General features: G+C 40.8%; 1 protein-coding gene across 7 annotated transcripts in view; it reads right to left on the bottom strand.

The window, feature by feature from the left end:
- RAB3IL1 (RAB3A interacting protein like 1) overlaps window positions 1-23282 on the bottom strand; it is a 39249-nt gene extending 15967 nt beyond the window's left edge. For 6 of the 7 annotated variants that reach the window (XR_014490677.1, XM_083348333.1, XM_083348335.1 and 3 more), the window contains exons 1-5: window positions 23069-23254; window positions 11415-11527; window positions 4480-4725; window positions 2998-3093; window positions 268-345 (exon numbers count right to left, since the gene is read on the bottom strand). Coding sequence is in view for 6 of the 7 variants with exons in the window: in XM_083348333.1 (XP_083204459.1) it covers window positions 268-345; window positions 2998-3093; window positions 4480-4725; window positions 11415-11429 (435 nt within the window). In the remaining variant the exon portion in view is untranslated. Of the gene's footprint in view, window positions 1-267; window positions 346-2997; window positions 3094-4479; window positions 4730-11414; window positions 11528-23068 lie in introns of all 7 variants that reach the window. The other variant, XM_083348334.1, reaches the window with a different exon arrangement.
- Window positions 23283-24343: the final 1061 nt, after the last annotated feature.

The following is a 24343-nucleotide window of genomic DNA, read 5'->3' as shown; positions in this document are numbered from 1 at the left end:
GGATATTCTATATCCAAATGACTCCCACTACCTTTACATCTGAAAGAAAACCCTGCTCCAATACTTTTGTATACATATACACACACAATCCACACAGTTGGGAACTAGTGCAACCAGGTCTGCTATCCAAATCATGAGGAGAGTCCATATCTAAGCACTTTTCTTTCAGTGTCAGGCTCATGGACTTTGGGATATGCTTAGTAGATATGGTCTAGTGGTCACCATGATTATACCGATGGAGGCAATGTATGAAATGGATTTCTTCACCTTCCCTTTGGCCTCCCTCAGCTGCTTCTCTGAGGCTGCTTGCTTGGTGTTTGCCTCCCGGACCATCTTGTGTGCTTCCTACAGCAGATACCACAAAACAAAAGGAGTTACACACTTTTGTCCAAGACAATCAAGTTCTCAAAAATGGTAAGACCAACTTCTAAAGAAGATGAAGTAGAGGGGTCAACCCTCAAAGAATGTCTTTTCCCAAACTGCCACCCATAAGAACCAACACAGACACATGGTGGTCCAGCACATTAAAATAAGAAACATTTAATCGAATACAGCAGAAGTGCACAGTCTTTTCTTGAGATCAATGGCGACAGGTGAGACTTGCAGAAGTCTTGCAGACTTCATGAGGAAAGGGTAATGCGGAAAATGAGTGCAGCCAACATGGAAAGTTGGAATATTGAGATTAAATCTTGATTTTGTTTTAAAAAAAACATTCCATCCAATTTCTTCTCCACAAGTTTATTTTTTGCAGTTTCTCTTCTATCTGCATATCTGTTACTTTTACGTGCTACAAATTGGTGGCAGCTGTGCAGGTGGTTTGCAATACCATAAAAAGCACTGGAGTGGATAGGTGTGATAACCGTACAAAACAGGAATTTTTTTTCCCCTGCTGGAAACATGTACTGTATGTTCTAAGGCAGGGGTTCCCAACCAGGGATGCTCGCACCTCCTGGGGGTGTGAGACGATATTCCAGGGGGGTACGAAAACTTGGGTTTTCAAAAATATAGTGTATATGCATAATTTGTTGCCGTTATTTCGAACTTTTGTAAGAGGTGCAAGAATATATCAGAAGCGTTTTAGGGGTGCAGGGTATAGAAAAGGTTGGGAGCCACTGTTCTAAAGGGCCTCAGGGCCTTTTTCTTTTTAGCAATCAAATTACCGCCACTATTTTAAATATGAGATTTTATTTAAAAAAATACTGGACTGAGACATATTTTTTATTTGTCAGGTCCAAATGGAGCTGCCATAGAATACTTTGGAATTTAGAGAGGATAGGGCTGATATAAATCCTCTTAGCCAGTCCTAATTCTTAGTCTACTCCCTTCACCAAATACAAAAAAATTAGGCCCTCACATGATTTAGGCCACAAAGAGCTTTATGTTTGACTGGCAATTTTAAACTACTTTTATAACATCTGGAGTTCCTTCTGCATGTTTTACTTTTATTTTCATATTTTTTCTTGAGAATGTCTTTGAAAGAGCACAACATAATATTCTGAAAAGCAAACTGAAAATAAAGCATTCAGTATTCAATTTATACTTAACGTTCACCTGAAGTCATACAGTACTTTATTAAACACACACCATGTCTTATCCTAGTGTAGCTTCAGTCAATATGATCTTGAAAATCAATGAGAACAAGCTCCCCTCCACCACACGCTTACATACAGGCAATGCTTGCATATTGACTCCCCTATTTAACATCTGTTCAAACTTATGACAGTACTGATAAAATAGGTTTATGACTGGTCCTTATACTTACAGCGTGCTGCAGTTACCTGATCAGCATTTGCAACCTTCACAGTCAGCTTCTGACAAGCAAACTCAATGGGGAAGCCAGCAGTAAGTTGCAAGGTGCAGTCACGTGACACCGCACTTAACAACCATAGGTGATTCGCCTGATGTCCACAGTGGAACTGATGTAAATCAAGTGATGTCTCATTTAAAGACTGTGTCACTTAGCTATGGAGTTACCTGTCGCAATTGTGGCTGTTCAGTGAAGACTATCTGAATTAGATGTGGATTGAGGAACTCAACCTCTCTCAAGTTTGTTCAAAGTTAGGGCAAATCCATTTAGAATATATTCCATTTCTCATTTTTCCAGCCCAAGAGAGGTTAGGCCTACTTCTGTACCAGTTTGCAATTTTGATTAAAAAATATTGTGCACATCTTTCCCCCCTCCCCCCCACTGCCTTTTTTTTTAGTTCCAAAGCGCTACCTTAAAATTCAGATTTCAGCATTTCTGTTTTCATAAGAATTCAGAAAGATCAAACCGGGTAAATTTCCTGAAATATAGGAACTAAGTAAATTCCTTACTCATCCCCAGCTAATGTTCAATGGCAAGAGCTCTCTAATCCAGGGCCATGGGTGGATAGCCTCATCCCCCAACAGAGAAAGGCTCTTCATCCATACAAAATGAGAAATTTCCATTCCTATGAGGAATACAACACATCAGGGTAATGAGACAGAAAATGCACCAGCTCAGATTTTGCTGACTTTAGGGAAAGAGAAATGGTTGCTCTGCTAACTGAGGAGAGAGAGTGCTCTTATGCAAACACCCAGTTCCTGTTGGTGCTGGCCTACATAATCAAAGCAACAACACGGTGTGGCTTTTGCTGGATTTAACATCTTCCAGTGGAATACAAATTTCACTGCTCTACACAGTAAAGTTTTCCTGACCATATAAAGTACAACTCCAGGAATCTCATGTGTCAATATATTTGTGGTAAAATATTAAAATGTGCACAATCTGAAATAATACAGTCCAAAAAAAACCACAACATGGAATTCTGTTCTTTCAACAACTATGGCTTTTTCAAAGGTTATCAGAACATACTTTGTGGGTGAGAAGAGATGCATGGATTCTATAGACCAAAGAGATGTCTACAAAGAGGTACACTGACTACTTAAGCTCAGCTTTGGACTTGGTTTCTATAGGTTCCACACTACCATCTTCAGGATTTGGATGCCAAGTTCAAGTTAAGAAAGTGCCAGTACCTCAAATAAGCTTGCTGTCAGCTCTTCCAGTTCCTGTTCCAGCTGCTCCCTGACTTTGGAAAGTCTCTCACATTCTTCATCTTTCAACTTTAATTCCTGCAAAGGGAAAACACAAGAAATAATGACTCTCCATAATCATTCTAGTTTAGAGAATCATTCTAGTTTAGAGATACAAACACACACATACACAGAGAGATCTACCATACTCTGAAACTTGTCAACAGCTGTCCATCCCTGAAAGTATTTTTACGAACTTTAACCAAAAATTTTAATGGGCCAGCTTTGCCAAAAATCATATTAACTGAAGAAGGCAATGGCAAAAGCTGGACATGGACACGTGGCTTAGAAAGTATGGAACTCCGGATTCACTTTCCTATCACTTCAACTTCAGGTTGTCAAATATATGAGCATAAAGAAAATAAACCCACTAAATAGCATATCCTAATTTGGGCTTAGAAAAATAGGGACCACTACCGTGGGAAGGTAACAGCGTTCCGTGCGCCTTTGGCATCTAGTCATGCTGGCCACATGACCACAGAGACGTCCTAGGACAAGCGCTGGCTCTTTGAAACGGAGATGAGCACCGCCCCCTAGAGTCGGAAACGACTAGCACGCATGTGCGAGGGAACCTTTACCTTTACCTTTATGGGCAACCAAAGGCAACATGAGACTCTCAGCTGACTATACAAAGTCCTCAGCTATGATCTAGAGCCAGATCCTATGAGCAGGAAAGAGGTGAAAGAAAACCAGCTGTCAATCAGAGTCTGGAATCTAGAGAAGCAACAGACTGGAACTTTTGTTTGCAGAAACAGCACAATGTGGGAACTGTGTCATCCCAAATTCCAGTTCTGATTCAGTTTGTTATGGAAAACTCTGGTCCTGTAGTCAGTCAGTTCTGCATCTAGAAGCAGTAGAATATAGTGATCCCTGTTTCAAAAGGAACTTATCATTTATGAATAGGAAGCAGTAAGGGTTCTATAAAAGTGTAAGATTCGCAAAACCAAGTTAAGAAATAGAGATTTGTCCAAGCTCTGTTTAGAAAATCACCAAAATCAGAATATGAAAGGGCTTGAATAATATATGTATGAACTTACAGAGTATGGAGGGAATTATATGTTATGCAGTAAAAACCTAGCAGAAACAAAGATGGAATAACGTATACTATCTGGTTTTCTTTTTTAATTTCCCAATAGTATTCTAGCGTTTTACCTGCTCATCAACTGTCTACTTCATGAATTCATATGAAGTAGCTTTGGACAGAATGGAATCAATGTAGCTCACAAAAGACAAAGCAGAGTGGCAGGACAAAATGTCAATTTCCTAATGCAGATGGACAACAATTCAGTATTACTTGATGAGCAATTCAGATGAAGCTTTTGGACCCACTGAGATGCAACATCTGAGCCTAGGCCTTATGCTTGCCGACAGGTGGGTCTGAGGCTAGTAGTCAAATTCTCCATCTCTTCTTAACCTCATGCTTACCTTCTGAGCTCTACGGAGCTCCTCCTTCAGGAATTCAGAGCCCTTCTCACGGATTTCTACCGAGGAGCTGCGCAAGCGGGAGACGTTCAGTTGTGCCACTGACTGGTTCTCATCCCCACCAGCCAGGCTCTTGACAGAAGTCTCTGGAGGCTGTAACTCTTGTCCTCTGTTAGTTGTTGCAAGAGGCTTCCACTGACCCACCACTAGTTGCTTTTGGAGCTGTGGCCTGGCTTCCTCAATACGGGCCTGGCTGTAAGAAAGTATGTTCAGGATTACACAGAGAGACACCCTGGCTCCATATGGCCCTTATTTCCCCTCGTGTTTTTTTCCCCAAAAAAAATGTCCCACATGAGTTCCATTACATAATTGCACAGAGAGAGGGAGGAAGGGAAAAATTGGCTTAAAATTGGCTTCTTTTCTGCCAATGAGTTTTACAAATGGAATTAGCTATCACATGACAAGAAGGCTGGGTTAGAAATATTTCTCCAGGAAGCAATCTCTTCAATGTATTTTCCTTGGCTGAGAACATAAATAAGGGTAATGACAATTAGCTATGGTACACTCATGCTCATCAAAAGAATATAAACTTGGTACAGCAGCAAAAGAATATAAACTTGGTACAGCAGCACAGAGTAAGTATTTTGTCAACACAAAAGAAAGCAGCATTTTAGTGATGTCAATACACAACATGTATTGTTATTTTAGCATCACCCAGTGCAGTAGAAGGAATATAACCCACTTCGCTCCTTATACAAGATGCTTGTCAAGCAAGCAGGACCTGGCACCTCCAAATTACAAACCAGTTCAATGATGGGAAATGAAACCACATTCAGAACTAAAGATGGCATCTCTTTGGAATCAGCAGACCTTCAAGTCCAATGTTATTCTGTCATGGTAACTTTCTCCCTGTTCCTCCCCTTCCAGATCCAGCTTCTAGGCATCTGGACGGCACTGACAGAATTTTGGGGGAAATGAGTACAAACACCAAATTCTCCACGCAGAAGGATACAGCAATCAATTGTATCAAAAGCTGTTGAGAGATGAAGCAGACTGCCCTATCTCTAACCAGGTCCTTCCAAGTGCAACCCAGTGCTGGCTCTATACCATATACTGCAACAGTTCCAAATAATCTGTTTCATTCAAGGCTTTTTGCATTTTCTCCACAATTATCTCTTTCCTCAGAAAGAGTTGGAGACAAGTCAGTAGTTTATTTAGTATATCTGAGTCATGCCTTAAGAAAGAGCACATTAAGAAAGAGCACATCAAAGAGGAAGGCAGCCCCTCCTCTCTCAAGGATTCGTTCACCATCATCACTGAAACACAGCTCTTCCTCACTTCAACCAGGAAGAAGAGAGGTCTAGATTACAGGGGACCAGGTTGATGTGGAAGTTGCTACAGTTGCCACTAGAACAGGGGTAGGCAACCTTGGCTCTTTTATGACTTCTGGGAGTTGAAGTCCACGAGTCATAAAAGAGCCAAGGTTGCCTTCCCCTGCACTAGAAGGAAGATACATTGCACTAATATATAGGTCAAAGAAACCTTTTTCTTGCATAGTAATGCATTTTTATCTATTTCCATATTTGTGACAATAACGTTTCAAATTGTACACAAATATTTTTATGCAGATACACACACACACACAGAGAGGGCTTTTTTTCTCATAGAATGCTTAGAATGGCGTTCCAGAACCTTTTTTTGCCCCCCCCCCAAAAAAAACAACCCAGCTCCCTTATTGGTTTTCCTAAGCCTACTGCAGGGCTAGCAATCTTAGCTCTTTTTTATGACTCGTGGACTTCAACTCCCAGAAATCCTGAGCCAGCCATGCTGAGGGGAAAGGGAGAGGTTTCTAAGCTGAGCCATGCTGGCTCAGGAATTCTGGGAGTTGAAGTCCTTGAGTCATAAAAGAGCCTGCACTAGAGGAGGACATTAAAATTATTTACAGGATTACTTCTTTAGGAACTAAACCTTTAGAATCTAAAACAGATAATTCAGAAAAGCCAACAGGAAAGCACCTCACATTTTTCATCTGCTTCTGTCTTTTGGAAGGTAAAATTAGATAACAAAATATATTTCTTATGTTAACATCTCTGCAATGAAATCAAAGGTAACAGGAAAGAAATGAGAAACATTTTTCTCAATGTAATATGTCTAATTTAGCTGATTCTAGAAAAAAATAGTATCTTTTGTACACTCTTGAAAACTATTTTGAATCTAAACATTCTTAAGAATGAAATATTCTTAATTTGGACTTTTACTGTTTGGACTGTTGTGTGTTTTGAAAAATAGATTATTTAGAATCTAGTTATGTTGCACTTCAGTCTTTAAATAAATAACCTAGTATATACATAACAATATATGATGTTTTCCCTGATGAGCTTAACATCAATAACAACATTTTATTAAAAAGGCTAAAATAATTTGTGGGGGTATTATCTCTATAGTAAAATTTTGGACAAGCAGTGATCATGTTACATATCTGCATAAGCGTAGCCAGTAGCATATGCCTTTTTAAAAATATCAAACATGCAAAGAAACAAAAATAAGTCCAAAATATCTGTATTACATCCAGAAATGCCAACTTTGCAACCAATACTTCTCATCCATAACTATGGCACCCTAAGGATACCTGCATACGTGCAAATGTTTCTCTGGGATCAGTAACGCAACAGGGATTGCTTTTTCCTTCCAGTAACATATACCTAAAACCAGTTTATTGCATTTGGCAATTGTACTAAAAAATAATCTCATTCATTTAATTTGAAATCAAGTGAAAAATTGATTTAAATTATTTTATTAAAACAAATTAATGGCAATTCTTTTATAAAAAGTTGCCTCCAAAATAAATTCTAGAACAGGCCTGTATATGCAGCCTACCAAGCACCCTTGGACAGAGCACAGCCTTTTTTTTAAAGTAATAAAATCACCACCACTGCCCTGAAAGTCATGTTGCCTAGTGCCTCCATGGCTTACCATGACCACAAGCTCCAACACTGTAGATGCTCCTCTAATCACCAAATCACTGATTAGCCCACCAGCATTCCTTTGCAGACCACAAAGATTTTTAATTTATCAGTGTGGGCCTTTCCTTTCTACAATATAATAATAATAATAATAATAATAATAATAATAATAATAAGAAGAAGAAGAAGAAGAAGAAGAAGAAGAAGAAGAAGAAGAAGAAGAAGAAGAAGAAGAAGAAGAAGAAGAAGAAGAAGAAGAAGAAGTTGGAAGGGACCTTGGAGGTCATCTAGTCCAACCCCCTGCTCAGGCAGGAAACCCTATACCATTTCAGACAAATGGCTGGCCAGTCTCTTCTTAAAAACTTCCAGTGTTGGAGCATTCACCACTTCTGGAGGCAGGTTGTTCCACTGGTTAGTTGTTCTAACTGTCAGGAAATTTCTCCTTAGTTCTAGGTTGCTTCTCTCCTTGACTAGTTTTCATTCGTTGCTTCTTGTCCTGCTTTCAGGTGCTTTGGAGAATAGGTTGACTCCCTCTTCTTTGTGGCAGCCCCTGAGATATTGGAACACTGCTATCATGTAACCCCTCACCCTTCTCTTCATTAAACTACACATACCCAATTCCAGCAACCGTTCCCTATATGTTTTAGCCTAAAGTCCCCCATTCATCTTTGTTGCTCTTCTCTGTACTCTTTCTAGAGTCTCGACATCTTTTTTACATCGTGGTGACCAAAACTGGATGCAGTATTCCAGGTGTGGCCTTACCAAAGCATTGTAAAGTGGTATTAGTACTTCACATGATCTTGATTCTATCCCTCTGTTAATGCAGCCTAGCACTGTGTTGGCTTTTTTGGCAGCTGCAGCACACTGCTGGCTCATATTTAAGTGATTGTCCACTAGGACTCTGAGATCTCTCTCACAGTTACTATTATTGAGCAAGGTACCACCCTATACTATACCTGTGCATTTGATTTTTCCTGCCTAAATGTAGAACCTTACGTTTTTCACCATTGAATTTCATTTTGTTAGATAGTGCCCAGTGTTCGAGTCTGTCCAGATCCTCCTGTATCTTAAGCCTATCTTCTGGAGTATTGGCTATTCCTGCCAGCTTGGTGTTGTTTGCAAATTTGTTGAGTTCCCCATCTATCCCCTCATCCAAATTGTTGATGAAGATGTTGAAGAGCTGCACAGACCTCTTCTAGATTTTCCTCTTGCCTTTCCGAGTTAACTCCTTGGTCTGTCATTGAGCAAGAATTGACTTTGTAGGCAAGCATATTATCATTTGATGTATATTTAACATATGTTCTAACTTTATTTACTAATTATATAATATTTGTATGCAATCCACATGGCGAGGTTTGGGGAAACTTACAATAGGAAAAATATATTTTTAAAATCATAACATTAAAACATCGCCTGGCGCGCACCACCTCCACTGCCCGCATTGCGCAGCCCCGCAATATAGAGTGGGCTCTGCTGCTCCCACAGCACCAGCCACGCCAGCTCCGGCCCCAGGGAGGGGAGCCCACCGCCAACACCCTTCGCACCTGTGACTGCAGCAGCACCCCCACCCCACCCCCCCACCTGCCAAGATGAGAGTTCCGCGCACCTTTTTTTTTTTTTTAGAAAAAAAGCATCACTCTCTCGTTTTTCACAACAGGCCCACTGTTGCTTAGAGCTTACATGAACATTACAGCAAACATTCTCTCTCCCACACACACACACACCATATGCAGTGTGTATGTGTGTGTACACACAAATAACTATATTTGCAATGCCAATGAAGACTGAATTTCAAAGCACTCTGAAAACTCAGCATCAAGAATAACATTAGAAGAATGTACTCAAAGCTCAGCAAATCAATCAAATCAACCCAGAATTCTTTTTATTTTCAATGTACTCTTCAGCTGACCATTAAAAAGATACAAGAGGAAAATCACAACAAAGCCATCAACCAATCAGAGATCTCTTCAGACTTTTGACTGACTTGGTAAGATTACTGAGCTTAGCTTTGCGTGCATTCCATGCATACTCTTGGCTCCTATTGAAGTTGAACATCAGAGGGCATTTGACATAAAAAAACTTTTATCTTATTTAAAAAGACATTCTGAAGCTCAACATCAACAGGATACAAGAGCATGCACACAGATATATACACACACACAAACCACAACGTAGAAATCAATCAAATCATTCCAACATAGGTAACAATAGTAGTCTTGATATATACAACTCACACAACTTCAAAAGTTTCAGCCATGCTTATGAAGGAGACCAAGTGATGCACACCCATGCACCAACCTAGGTCATACAGTGGCAACATTCCTGCCCTTGCTCTCCAGCAGCAGAGCAGACTCATTTTATTTTGTATATTGTAAAGTTTATATATTTTATTTGTTTTATTGTAAGCAGTCCAAAGTCACATAAATGTGAGACCAGCAACTGTATAATGAATAAAAAGATCATGGAGCCATGGCGGTACAGTGGTTAAAATGCAGTATTGCAAGCTAACTCTGCCCACAGCCAAGAGTTCGATCCTGACCAGCTCAAGGTTGACTCAGCCTTCCATCCTTCTGAGGTTGGTAAAATGAGGATCCAGATTGTTGGGGGAAATATGCTGACTCTGTAACCACTTAGAGAGTGTTGAAAAGCACTATGAAGTGGTATATAAATCTAAGTGCTATTGCTATTGCTAAAACATCTCAGAACCACTGAAAATCCCTGTGTATATTTAAAGAGGATAAAGACCCTAAGCCAGAGGTCCCCAACCTTTGGGGCACCAGGGGCCGGTTCCGTGGAGAAAGATTTTTCCACGGACCAGAGAGTGCATAGCTTTGTGTGCTGCCTGCATCCCATGAATGGGGCTTTGCTTGTTTGTGCAGACCGGACCTACCACAGACTGGGGGTTGGGGATCCCTGCCCTAAGCATTATAATTTTTACCTATATTTTATTTCAAAGAAAATATGACACACATGAGAAGAAAAACTACTATGGAAAAGATCCAAACAGGAAAACACAGAAGTGTACCCATTGTTTAGACATCCCTGTGGGTTAATCCTGGGAACGAAATTGCTCAAGTTTTAACCAGCAATTAGCCTATGGCCAAGATCTGATCACATCAAACTTGGAAAAAAGATCAGGAGTAAATGCGATATATGTATCAAGCAATGGCAATTGTTTCCTTAAATCAGACTGGTTCAAGTCCATGTGAAGCAAGAAACAAATAAAGGAATCTTTGCAAAGAAGTTTGCAAAATAAGAGTAAGATGTTTAATTTGCCAGTTCTTGTCTTACTCTTCAATTTTGGTTCCAAGTAAAAGAGCACACTAGGCAGCCAACAGCCTGTCTAGGAACCCGAAGAAAGCCACCTGCATCACACCGAGACACTTAGGCTCAAAGTCTCTAAAAAGGACAAGTGAAGAGATGGATATTGATCCTGAACATAAATAAATGGCATTTATTAATTGGACCTGCCTTTTGGCTATGATTAAAGAGCCAGGAGCTTCCTCTCCCCACCTTGAAGGCTGCTAAAAGGAATATCAATATCAATCCTAGCCAAAGTTAAGAGCTGGAGTACTAATCAAGTCCTGCTCATTGTTGTCTCACGCAATCAGCTTGCCTGAATTTTGCAAGTGCCCAAATGTCTATTTTTATTTCACGCAGCTATTGATAGCAAACTCATTCCACCACGTGTAAGTACCTACTGGCCCATTTTTCAGCCCCTAAGCTCCTGCCAAAAACTAAACAAATGAAATTTGCAGGCAGTTTTCCAATTTCCAGCAGAGCAGTTTGCCAATTTACTTTCTGAAAATGCTTCGAGCCCCCACTAGGCATAGTTTAGCCCCACGCCCGCTGATGATATGATTCCCATGCTTCCTCCAAACTATTGCGAAAAGGAGGAGGAAGCCTAGCTCACAAAAATATTCCCCACCCCTGCACCAACCGTATACCAGCTGTCTATTGTTAAATGTGAATTACCATTCCTGGAATCATGGAAAGTCCCTCTCGGCATCGAAAACAATGTGCATCAAAAGCTGGGAAGCTACTGACACGTCCTGTACCTGACTTTATATTGTTCTTTGGTCAGTGATCTAGAAAAAAGGGAAAACAAAGGGCTCAATGAAATGCTGTGGTTGGGATGAAAGCCCTCAAGTTCTTCAGCTTTAGAGGTCCGATTGCACATCCATTCCAGAACAGGTGGTGTTTGTTTGTTTTTTAATAAATCATATCGAAAAGGATTGTAGAGACAATCAATCACTTCTGGAGGGAGAAAATGGGTCTCTCTAACAAAGTCTGTAAAAAAAAAAACCAATTATCAAAAAGAAAGAAGTTAGGGGAAACTTTAGTGTCCAGAAAAAAAAGTTCTTTATCAAGGTACAACTCTTAAAACTGACCAGACGGAACTGAAATGCAGATGGGTGAATAGCAATACAGGTTGCCCTCATGTTATGACTGAAATAGAGCCTGCCCATCAGTTATAGCTCACATAGGTAGTAAAGCAGGCTGGTCATATAACTAACCCGTCTTTATGATATTTTTGTAGTCGTCATTAAGCAAACATGGTAACTGTTAAGCGACGCAGTGGTTTGTTGTGGTGCAGTTTTTGCTGAAAACCAGAAGTAAATGCCAGTTTTCAGTAAAATCAATACAAAACAAGTCAGGTGACTGCAGGATGCTGCAAACAGCTGTAAATCTTTGATAGTGAGATGGGTGGCATATAATTTTAATAAATAAATAAGATGTGGCCCAGTTGCTAAGTGCCCAAAGTGAAGATCATGTGACTTCAAGGGAGGTGGAAACCATTGGAATTTTGAATCCAGATCTTAAGTACCCCACCCCAAGGTAGGTCCACTGGAACTTTGAACAGTCACTAAGCAATTGGTCACAAGTCAAGGACTACCTGTACCATCTCTTTTAAACCTAGTTTGAGAAACTGAGTAACAAAAATCCCAAAAGATTTTCACATGATCAAGAAAGATCTTCCCCCCAAATCTTAGCACTTCGTTCCCTGTTTTAATCTAGATCCCAACTTCGGCTTTCACACTGATTTATAACTTGGCCAAATAATCTGAAAAAGTAAAATACAGGGCAGGCATATCCAAACCAATCCTTTTTTTTTTTAAGAAAGTGCCAGCACTGCAAAAAACTCAATAGTACAACATTTTTTTTCCTGAAACTTAAATAAACCAGGGACTATTTAACATTTTAGCTAAGAAAATAATTAAGCATGGTGGGGAAAATGGTTAATAAATAAACAAGTCTCTCAAGAAGACTTAAACTAATACCACCGGAAAAAGCTAAACCCAACCCAGACAGATGTCACAGATTTGGAAAACATTATAGGATTAGGCAAAAAGAAAAGAAAAGAAAATCAGTGCAGGAGCATTAGACAATCAAGACAATCTTGATGCTGCTATGCAGACAGTTCCCTAATCCCCCATATCACTGCAGCAAACTGTATATTGATGAGAAAGGATACTTGACTTGCCTGACACCTATTTTTCTATATGCAGAGATCTTTTTAATATAAAGAATCAAATCCCACCTGCACTGTGGCAGAGTAGAGTAAAACAGGCTATTCACACTATTCACACTGTCCAGCTATCTTTTCTTTATTAACAAAGTGATGCTTTGATGATGCTATAAATAACTACTACAAATATCCTTAACTAATCATCATCTGTTGGATAACAAAAAAAGATAACCCCCAACCTGTACAATATTGCAGATTGCAAACATTAAACATTTTCATATGTTTTTAGTTGCCAGAGAGAATTAACAGGGACAACAATGTGCATTTACTTTAATGCAAGGAATTATTAAAAGAATTATTATATCCAATTTCTGATTAATAGAAGTGTGCTAATAGGAAGATAGAAAATGGCTAAATACTTTTATTTGCTATAGAGGACTTGGAATAAATTAGCCGATCATGAACAAGAACAGAAAAGACTAATGAGATATTAGCAATCCCAAATCTTAAATTGGGTTATGAAGCCACCCAATTAGCAGAGTTAAGGGCCTTGTTTAATAATGATCAATGAAACCCTTGATTCAAAAATTAATTAAACAAGATATTAAGAATCCATTAGAAAGCCCTTTTAGAATTCAGTAAAGTGGGGAAAGGAGAGAATGTGGGACAAAATTACTCCATCTCATTTCTCAACCGGAAAATAAGCCCTAGCATGATTTTTCAGAATGCTTATAATATAAGCTCTCCCACAGAAATAAGCCCCAGTTAAGAGAAATATCCTAAAGATGTGCTATATTTAATGATTCATATTATCACAGCAGCTAGAATATCATTTGCGCAAAAATGGAAAAAGAATGAGATCCCAGGAGAAAAAGAGGTTATTAGGAAAATTTGGGATTGCGCTGAAATGGACAAATTAACTTTGGAACTAAAGAATAAAGATCAATCAGACTATTACAGAATTTGGAACAAATTGTATCTTTGGATGGATAAAAAGAAAGGTCTCTATTAGGTTTTACAGACTAGCTCACTGGTTTAAATATTGTGTTATTTCACCGATTTGTAATTTAAGTGTATTTAAGTGTATTTTTGATGTACATGTATATATATATATATATATATATTTGAACATTGTAGACAAAAAGGTTTGTCAGCTCGCTGGTACTGTGTCCAATGTTTTTAAATAATAAATTTAATAATTAAAAAAATTTAAAAAAAGAAAAAGAAATAAGCCCCAGTTAGGATTGTCAGCCAGATGGAAGCATTTAATACCATATTTCCCTGAAAATAAGACCTAACGGGAAAATAAGCCCTAATGCATCTTTTGGAGCAAAACTTAATATAAGACCCAGTCTTATTTTTGGGGAAACACAGGTAGTAGAAATATGGGACTTAACTGGAGACACTTTTGTTTCATACTAGATTTTGTCTTGGACTTAAAATAATAATCTTTTATGAGTGCAGTGTAGACTTTATTGTCGGAATTAAAATATTCATCAACCTGTAGAACCAAGATAAACTAACATATAAAAAGTATTTGGATATTTTATTGGAAAGATTAACCCATTAGCCCATCCTACCCACTCTGGCAGAAGGGACATGCTCCAGATCCCGTTAGGTCCAGAAGAAGAGTCTTTTCCGCCATGGCTCCCAGGCTCTGGAACATCATGCCCCCAGGTGAGATCTGCTCCCACTCTTTTGACTTTTAGAAAGGTGTTGAAGACATGGTTGTGCCTACTGGGCTGGGGCCCCAAAGGGGATGTGGCAGGCTAGATGTCGCTAATAGAATAGATAATACCCCACCAATTCCTTGTACGCACTCTTCAATCTCCTATGCAGTGGTGGGATTCAAATATGTGAACAACCGGTTCTCTGTGTGGATGCCGCTCCCGGAAGTCCATTCTGGGCAACAAAAAGTTAGCTACCAGTTCTGCTGAACTGGTGCAAACTGGCTGAATCCATCCACTGCTCCTATGTCACCACTGAGGGATTACCAATTCTCAAGAGAGGATTTGGGTGACTGTGGAAAGAAGAGAGAAGTGAGAAATTGCTTTCTATCAATACTTCTCTGGAACCAAACCAATAATCTCTGCCTATTACTGTCTTATTTAGTTAAAGCTTTGAAAGGTTTTGAGAAATTCTGCAGCAGCCACAATGTGGGAATTTCAATAAATAAATATACTTACCCCACAGGGTGGTTGTTGTGGGAAAGGGAGGGAATGTTATGTACACTGCCTTGAGGTCCTCGGGGAAAAACAGGATATAAATCTACCAATAACTGAAATAACATTTTAAAAAACCCCCCACTGAAGATGAAGAATGGTAGGGACTTATTTTGTTTTTGAAGCTGGGAATTGAATTTAATTGCTGTGAGCCATCTAGCACTCTCTGTAGCATAGATTGAATATAAATGTCTAGAGTAAAATAGATGATCTTTTAAAAGAAGAATTATATTATTTAAAAGAAGTGACTTAATAGAGCTTCTTTGAGAAAAACAAACATTACTTCCTTTTAAATTTATTGGAAGTTTACTAGATGGTCATCTATCACTAGTGGTCAAAAGACTGTCTCTTTAAATAATTGCAGGAAAAACATATTTTTTATGTTTCAGAAGATTCTGCAAAGTAATATTTGTCCAAGAAATTTCATTATGATCAGTTTAATGTGCTGCATTAAAAGCAAACAGAAAATTGAACAGAAAAGTACCAAATAACTTATGTTATTTATGCAACTGGCCCTGTATTCCATTAGGATAACAGGTGATCCTGGCAGAGTCCGGTCTGCCAGTTGAAAAAGTAGAAATGAATCAGCAAGTCTTGGTTCCTGTGTGGTTAAGAGATATCAAACATACTGAGTCAGCATTTACAGCACATTTGAAAACATCCTTAGGTAATTATTATTCTAGGGCTAGCATAGGCCATAGGAGAACATGGGGAAAAAATGTATCATTTAGCCCATGGCACAATATCTTGGCTTCTCAAGTTTAGGAGATCCCAAATCTTTCCAAAACTGCTAATTCTCTCTTTCTATCATCACACATTCTGTAAGATGGACATACCACTTGGCTGTTCTGTTTCCATATATAACAGTTAATTAAAAACTTAATGCAGCATGATGTGCTCGCAATGACATTTCACTCACGTTTGACATATACAGTTTACATGCAGAAGAAGGCAACCATTCATTCATAAACAGAAACATCTAAACTTCTGCTTGCCTAGTTTAAAAGGAGCTCAGTCAGCAAGAATTTCTTTAAAAACAACTGTCAATTGAGCAAAATAGTTCAGGTCCTAAATCATTTCCTAGAACAGAGGAAGAAAGGGGTGAATTACAGTAAAAGTCTTTCATTCCCACAAGCACTTCTTTACTGCCAGTTCTCTGGAAATGCTTATGAATTGCTTCTTACCTAATCTTTAGAAATTGTAACTACACTTGAATGCTTTCATGACGAAAACAAGACATTTACAAATATTTCAAGGCTGGGGTTCTGTTAGAAAGAGTTGTTTAGTGACAACTCAGCAAAGATAAATGAGCAGGAATCAGAAAATTTCAGGTTTACTGAGCCTTAATAAAATGTAAAGTATGAACTTTATTTTATTTAAGGCAGCAAACTGAAGGTTTCCTATTTTGGATAGCTTATTTATGAAAATTCTGGGAATGCAAAAATTTTCACAAATCCTTGGAAGACAGGAGGAAGTAGGAAAACCTTTATGTAACAAAAAGTAATAAATTTATGTAATAAATTTAATAAATTAATAAGATTATTGTTATTATTATACATGAACCTCAGTCAACTGAACACATGAACCTCAGTCAACTGAACATTCAAATTGACTGGTGCTGATGGTTGACACGGGTTGCTGACAGCATCCTAGGTATCAACCAGGTATCTTCTTAAAATGTAAGATGTTCCAAGTAGCGCAGTTTTTTGTAGCATTGCTGGAGTTATTGCAGGAAGCTGCAGTTTCTTGATGTGTTTTGCAAAGTTTTTGGACATAGTTTCCAGTGCCCTGATGACAATGGGTATCACTGTTACACATTTCATCCATAATCACACAGTTTCAATGGCCAGGTCATGATATTTCGTAATTTTTTCCAGTTCTTCTTCTTCGACTCTGGCATCTCCTGGTACAGCGATATCAATCAGCTGTCCGCTTTGGTTCTCTACAACTGCAATATCAACAACTTTTCCCACCCTATGTTCCCACAACTTTTAGGACACAGACAAGTCGTATTTTACAATGCCCAGTGGATTGTCTAGCTTTGTAATCAGTTTGCGCATTTTATTATTATTATTATTATTATTATTATTATTATTATTATTATTATTATTATTATTATTATTATTATTATTATTATAGAAGTGCTCCTGTGTTTTTCCTTTCATTGATTTTCTTTCATTTTTTTCATTTTCCATGCCACTTTCCCTCTCCCTACACCCAGTCTGGTGAAGTGTTTAATGCATCAGGCTAGAAACCAGGAGACCATGAGTTCTAGTCCTGCCTTAGGCCCAAAACCTAAGTTGGGTGATCTTGGGCCAGACACTTTCTCTCAGTCCGAGGAAGGAGGTAAGAGCAAACTACTTCTGAAAAACTTTGCCAAGAAAATGACAGGGACTTGTCCCAAGGCAATCTCTGAATCAAACATAACGGAACAAAAGAAAACAATGTTTTTCTAGTTTTGCCTTTTATGCTTAGCTCAAACTTCAGATTGAACAATTCATTATTGATCAATCTAGTTCAGTATCAGTATCACTCCCTGCCCAAAACCAGATTCTCCTCAAATGCATGGAGATTGCAACATATAGGAATGAATCTCCAACTTCCTTACTTTCTGTAGTTCTTTCTGGAGATGCTGAGAAATAAGCTTGGGACATGGTCTACTAACTGTCTATGGAGATTCTCAGTCATCCAGGTCAGGGCTTTTCAACCAGTGGTACGGGTACCACCTGTGGTACATTGGCACCTGGCAGGTGATACGTGACCATCCTAGAAAAGTGGTAGCAGGGGAGGGGAATGAGCTGAACCGGTGGCAGCACCACACAAGCCTGAGCGAGAGATGGCTGGAGCTGCAGGGTTGTCAGGGCTCAGCGAAAGTGCCACGATCAGCACTTCTTCAGGGCTGTCAGGGTTCAGTGGAGCTCGGGGCTGATCCTGCCGCTTCTGAGCCCAAAAGAAGCGCCAATCAGCTGGAATGTTGCAGCATCTCCAGGGTCTTTTGATTTACATTCAGATGCTTGGCAACTGATTCATATTTATGACGGTCACAGTGTCCCAGGGTCATGTGAAGTGACCAAAACCTGCTGCAACCACCCAGCAGATGGGGGGGAATAAAAACCAAACACCCCCCCACCCCACCCCCGTTACCAATTCTCAACAGAAATGCTCACAACCATGAAAACCTCGGACAGGAGGAAGAGCGCTGCCGGGCAGGCAGGCAGGCAGGCAGGTGTCTTGCTCAGTTGTGGCTTGGTGGGCACTTTTTTCAGTGCCATTGTAACTTCGAACAGTCACTAAGCGAACTGTTGTAAGTCGAAGACTACCTGTACTTCATCACTTTTTTCCTTTTTTTTTTTTTGGTCATCAAGTTTTTGACACCTCGCTAGGCGACTGGTGGTTCTCGGATGTTGCCATATCCTAAAAGTGGTACAATGGGTGAAAAGGTTGAAAAGCCCTGATCCAGGTCATGGTTGCCTCAAAGTTGCTTTTTCAAAAGGCAACTGGACTTTCTTTGTTTTCCCTTGAAGATGTTTTGCTTCTCATCCAAGAAACTTCATCAGTTCTGACTGTGTGTGTGTGGGTGTGGGTGTGGGGTGTGTGTGTGTGTGTGTGTGTAATGGAAGAATTAATTCTGACCTCAAACTCTTTTATCTTTCCATCCCTCCCACCATCCAGTCAGAGCTGATGAAGCTTCTTGGATGAGAAGCAAAACATCTTCAAGAAAAACAAAGAAAGCTCAGCTGCCTTTTGTAAAAACACCTTTGAGGTAGTCTACCAGCATTAGGCAAGTGGAAAAAAAATTGCCTTCATATAATACCTATCAGCTGTAGTCATAATACAGCTAGCAGGATGTAGCAGGGATAAATGAACGTGTGCATTAAATGCTGCCACATCCTGAATGCATGCCCTCATGTACTGCCTTTCAAAATACATCATCTAGAATACATTCGGGCCTTTGCAATAAACCTCATTCCCCAACTACAGCCCACCCACAAGAGCATTCCTGGGAAATCAAAGACAAGACCTTGAACAGGTAAATAATTATTACTGCAGATCTGGCATTACTTTAGTCCTGGCAAAGACCAGTTTCTCCAAAGTCTAGAACTCTAACCACCTATATTACCCATATAGGTAACACTCCAGGTTTAAATACTTACCCACAACTTTAACAATGTAAAAAAATGGCCAGAACTCTTTTCTCTGGTCTTTATTTTATTTTTTTATTTTTATTTTATTAAATTTATATGCCGCCCTTCTCCCTAAGGACTCTTTTGCTGTCTGTTGTCCATTTCTTGCCATAGCTTACATAATAGTCCTTCCGGTTTCCTTCCTACTTTGCAGATTTCACTTCTGACCTGCATGGAGTTAAATAGGCTTTCAGCCATATCAATATCTAGGAATATTACACTGTCCAGTAATTTTGCTCAACTCGAGCACCTTATGTTTATTTGAATTATTTGGAAGCAACCACACTGAGGGTAAATTTCAGAACCATTAATCAGTGCAGTTGCCACTGTTAGTCCGGATTAAAGTTGCAATCTGGTTCTCATTTTCAAGATCAGTTGCTATATAGCAGACATGTCAAACACAAGGCCCGGGGGCCAGATCTGGCCCGCGAACTGGTTTCATGTGGCCCTCGAAGCCATCCTGGAAACAGTGAGGGAACGGCCCCCTCTGCCTTGGCCCCGGCCCAGAGACCACCCCCCTTCTGCCAGAGACCCTCAGATCTGTCCCACTCCTGCCCAGGCCCCCATAGGCACCCTTGGTGCCAATGATGTAGAGCTAGCCATGCCCACCCAGTAGGCCATACGCAGTCCAGCTGCGCCCACCGAGTAGGCCGCGCCCACCCTGGCCATACCCACCCGGCCCCCCGAGGGCAACCACAATGCTGATGTGGCCCTCAATGAAATTGAGTTTGACACCCCTGCTATATAGTAATCCAATGTAGCTGCTCTTTTCAAGAAAAAGCTCTTGTGAGGGGGGGGGAACCCAAATTTAAATCAAATGGATTAAGAGGGCAATATGATACAAAAAGTATTGGGACATTTTCTTAGCAGTCTTTTAATTTGAAGCATTTGAAGAGGTAGCCCTCAATCCAGACTTCAAGGTTACAGATGCTCTTCCCTGCAGCACTGATCCTAGCCCAACTAAGGGGCTGCTCATTCCATCAATTTAGTGAGGGAGACCAACATCTTGTCTCATAAAGGCTCTTCACAATGGGAAGTTGTTAGCAAGATCTTTTTAAAAATCTAATTCTGCCAAAAAAAGGAGGAGGGGAGAGGGAAATGTGCCAGATCTGCACTTTTTGCAAAAGGCCCAGTGAGTTCCCTGCAGAGCTGGTCTGACAGAGCAATTTCCTGTATGAAATGCCTTCAGATGGCTTTTGGTAGAATTCTGCAAGGAATATGCCCAACAAAGAAATCTGCAGGGATTCTCTCTTCAATGAAAGAAATCTCCTCTGACACCAGAATAAAGAGATGAAATCTACCGGTATGTTCCAATGTGCAGTGAATTTTCCTTCTACATACTGTAAACCTGGAGAGAAATTATTAACTGAGCGACTGCAAGACAACTTCATCATTTTTTCTTTTTGTTGCTTTCACACAGGCTAGTTAGAGCTCTCTGAATACATAAACATATAACAGAAACAACACTGGCTATTAGCACAGAAATAACACCCATAAGGCTATTATGCTCCTGGCATTCTACATTGCTTTAATGAGAGAATCAAGCCACTTCATGAAGTTCCCTTTGATTTCCATTAATATTTCACTCATTGCTACACCACATCATCAGCCTGATACCACAGTGCTGAATGGGAAATCCACCGACATCTTAACTAAAACTAGAAAGCCTTTGGGAACAAAATCTAAAGTGCTGGGCAGTATATATAAAAATGTTTACACACAATCACTTTAGCAGGGATTTCTGAAATAACGTATATGTTCCTTGGCAGGAGAGCCTATAATCACTGGCTGACTCAACATCTATACACATATCACTCATGTTCTTGGGACTTCAAAGGAACAGCAACAATTGAACCAAGTTAACCAAATGTAAAAAAGGGACGCTGTGGCTCAGTGGGTTAGGACGCTGAGCTTGTCGATCAGAAGGTCGGCAGTTTGGCGGGTCAAATCTCGAGTGCCGCATAACAGAGTGAGCGCCTGTTACTCCTCCTAGCTTCTGCCAACCTAGCAGTTCGAAAGCACGTAAAAATGCAAGTAGAGAAATAGGGACCACTACGGTGGGAAGGTAACAGCGTTCTGTGCGCCTTTGGCGTCTAGCCATGCGGGCCACATGACCACAAAGACGTCCTCGGACAAGCGCTGGCTCTTCGGCTTTGAAACGGAGATGAGCACCGGCCCCTAGAGTCGGAAACGACTAGCACGCATGTGCAGGGGAACCTTTACCAAATGTATAGTTTTGATGTGCCCACTGCCCACTCAAACACCAAAATGTTATTGCAAGAAAAAGAAGAGTACAATTGCCTACTACTTATCTTTCTGCATCACATCTGAATTGGCCCTTTGCCCTTTCAAAGACAGTAAGTAGACAAAAGTAGATGAGGAGCCAAAAGTGCTAGATTTAGAATCAGTCTTCCTAGTCTTTACCCCAAAAGGTTTCACCCTGACGTTAATTCTTCCTTTACAGTCCTGAGCACAAAGGTATGAATATGTCAAAGCTGTTTGTTTCTGGAAGCTAGCAATTAAGCTCTGCTCCATAAAGACACCAGACTTTTATTATGCATCCAGACAATATCATCAGCCCACCTTTCATCTCCACTTTCCCCCTTTTTTCCAGTTCATGGGAATAACCTTTAGCAAACAAGCTGAAAAGAAGCACTGTACCCTTCTGCAGAACTGGATCTGGGGGGGGGGAGTCATTTTGGATCTAAAGTGATAATTATCAGTTCTAACGCACGGAAGCATCAGTAAGGTGTAGTACATCTTACTCTGAGGTGTACTTCTGGGGCTCCACAAAAGAACCGCAGACAAGCACTTTAAATTGTTGTACAGCAATAGGTGGATGTCCAGCAGAGCACTTACTTTCCAGGTTGATTCCTGGGTGGGTGGCTAGTTGGTACAAAGAATAGGAAGCCAATAGTGGCTGTGAGGTATTGGGGACAAGGAAGAGGAAAAAGCAGAGGGACTATAGCAGACAATCAGGTTTGAAGGCTTTCCAAATGTTTTCCATACTCTCTCTCTCTCTCTCTCTCTCTCTCTCTCTCTCTCTCTCTCACACACACACACACACACACACACACACACATTTGAACCCATCTTGCTGTTATCAGTCCTTGGACAGGTATTTCATATACCTGCAGGTATATGTTTGGGTATATTTGCAGGGAATTTACGGAATTTCAGAATGCAACACTTCAAACCTAAAGCTTATTACTGGGACTGCATGCACCAGTTCTGGGTGTTAAGAGTCGAAGCACCTCTGGCATTCTCCAGACTATTCTGCTTTACGGGGTAAAATTGGATCATTCCAACTGTACCTTACACCAGTTCGAATCTAGACCCCTCGCTGAGCACGGCGCACAATTATTCCAATTTACACATCAGCCACGGAACTGTCTTGGAGGGAGGGACTAATCCCCGTAACCAGACTCACACAAGTTCTTATCCGTAAAATGCAAGCTACCGCTAGCCAACAACGCATCCCCTCTCCTCTAGTCAGCTTTTCCCAGCCGCCGCTCGGGGGATTCTCGTCCCTGGATTCCGCCCCTGCCTCCGCACTGTTCAGCCGGGGCTCCCTGAACCTAGAGCGGAGGCTCTTCCGCGGATGAGCTGCAAAAGCAGATTACGGGAATTCAATCCCACCCCCTCGAGGGGGAAAAAAAAGAAGACCGACAGGACAAAAGGCACGTAAAGTACCACTGCGATCATCCATCGCCACCCCAGTCGGACATTCACTGCAGACTCGAGACTTCCTACCCAGTCCACATGCTGACTTCGCGGCACTTCCAAAGGCGCCAGCGCGCCGCGTGCCTCACAAGTAGGACAGGGTATCCATCGCCCCCTCCGAGGTGGTGCTTGAACCCGGCGATCGATCCTAAGCTGGCGGCCTGTCCCTTCCCCTTTTTTCTTCCCAGCTGCGCTGCGGCAGTCGCTGGACTCTGGTGGAAGCCCTCCCAGCCAGCTGCTTGGCTTGCTCCGCAGCTGGGAGGAGGGGGAGGAGGAGGGGGAGGAGGAGGAGGAGGAGAGCCGGGAAAGACACGTGATCCCTCCGAAACCTCTCCTCCCTCCCTTTGCCCATCGCAAGGATGCACGTGCACATCCCGGCGCGGCGGCGAGTCACATGACCCCAACCCTATTCACTTCCATGCTGCTCCGCGGCCAGAGCTCGAGGCTCTGCCGGAGTGCCGGCGATTCTCTTTTTTTGCCTTTGCGTGGCCGCTGCCGCTAGTTTTCCCTTAGGTCGGAGGATAGGGATTCTGCCTTCTGGCGAAGCCACTCCTCATGCCTTCTTAGGTTTAGGAAATACCCGGTGGAAAGATCTGTTAGAAGTTTTTTTTTTCTGGAATACGGCGGGACAAAAATATAATAAATTTAACAGCTAATGAGAAAAGAGGTCGGGCCGCCTTGATGGTAGATCGGCCCGGATCGATACGATATTTATTGTTATATCCGTACGTTTGTGTGGAACTCAGTCAAAATTTTTGAAAAGCCGCACCGTTCTTCCCTTGCTACTTAAATAAATTGGAAGGGGGTGAAGTTGGATTTGGTGCCTTTGAACATTGAAATAGGGGCAGAGTGGAGGCTAAAATTGTTTCCTTAAGGCATATTTAGGAAAAAAAAACATGTTAAAAGTTAGCTACAAATGCCACCACAAAATGAGGAGTGTCCTTCCTTTTCCTAATTGGAGCACTTTTAATCAGCATAAACTGCTTTAAAATACCTTGGACCTTTCCAAACTAGCAGATTAATCAGCTCCACTTGACACGTTTCTTAACATGTGTACGTCTAAATCAACCACCTTGCAATTGCATTTTAAGTCAACATTAATTGGCTTAAATATTAGAATTCAAAGTTCAGGCCTGTATTCTGAAGATTATCTCCCCATCCCTACTTGGAAGTTGAGAGCAAACTTCTAATTTATCAGAAGCATGCAGGAGTTCCAGCGTGTGTTTGCAAGTTCTGGTATTAACTCTCCTAGACTTCCGAACCTTGATTCAAACGGGTGGGGGGAAGGGAAGGACTCTGCTCATG

The sequence above is a fragment of the Vipera ursinii genome, assembly GCF_947247035.1.
Source record: "Vipera ursinii genome assembly, chromosome: 1".
Classification (NCBI taxonomy): domain Eukaryota; kingdom Metazoa; phylum Chordata; class Lepidosauria; order Squamata; family Viperidae; genus Vipera; species Vipera ursinii.
Note: the sequence above shows the minus strand (reverse complement) of the source record. Positions and strands in the feature narration are given on the sequence as shown.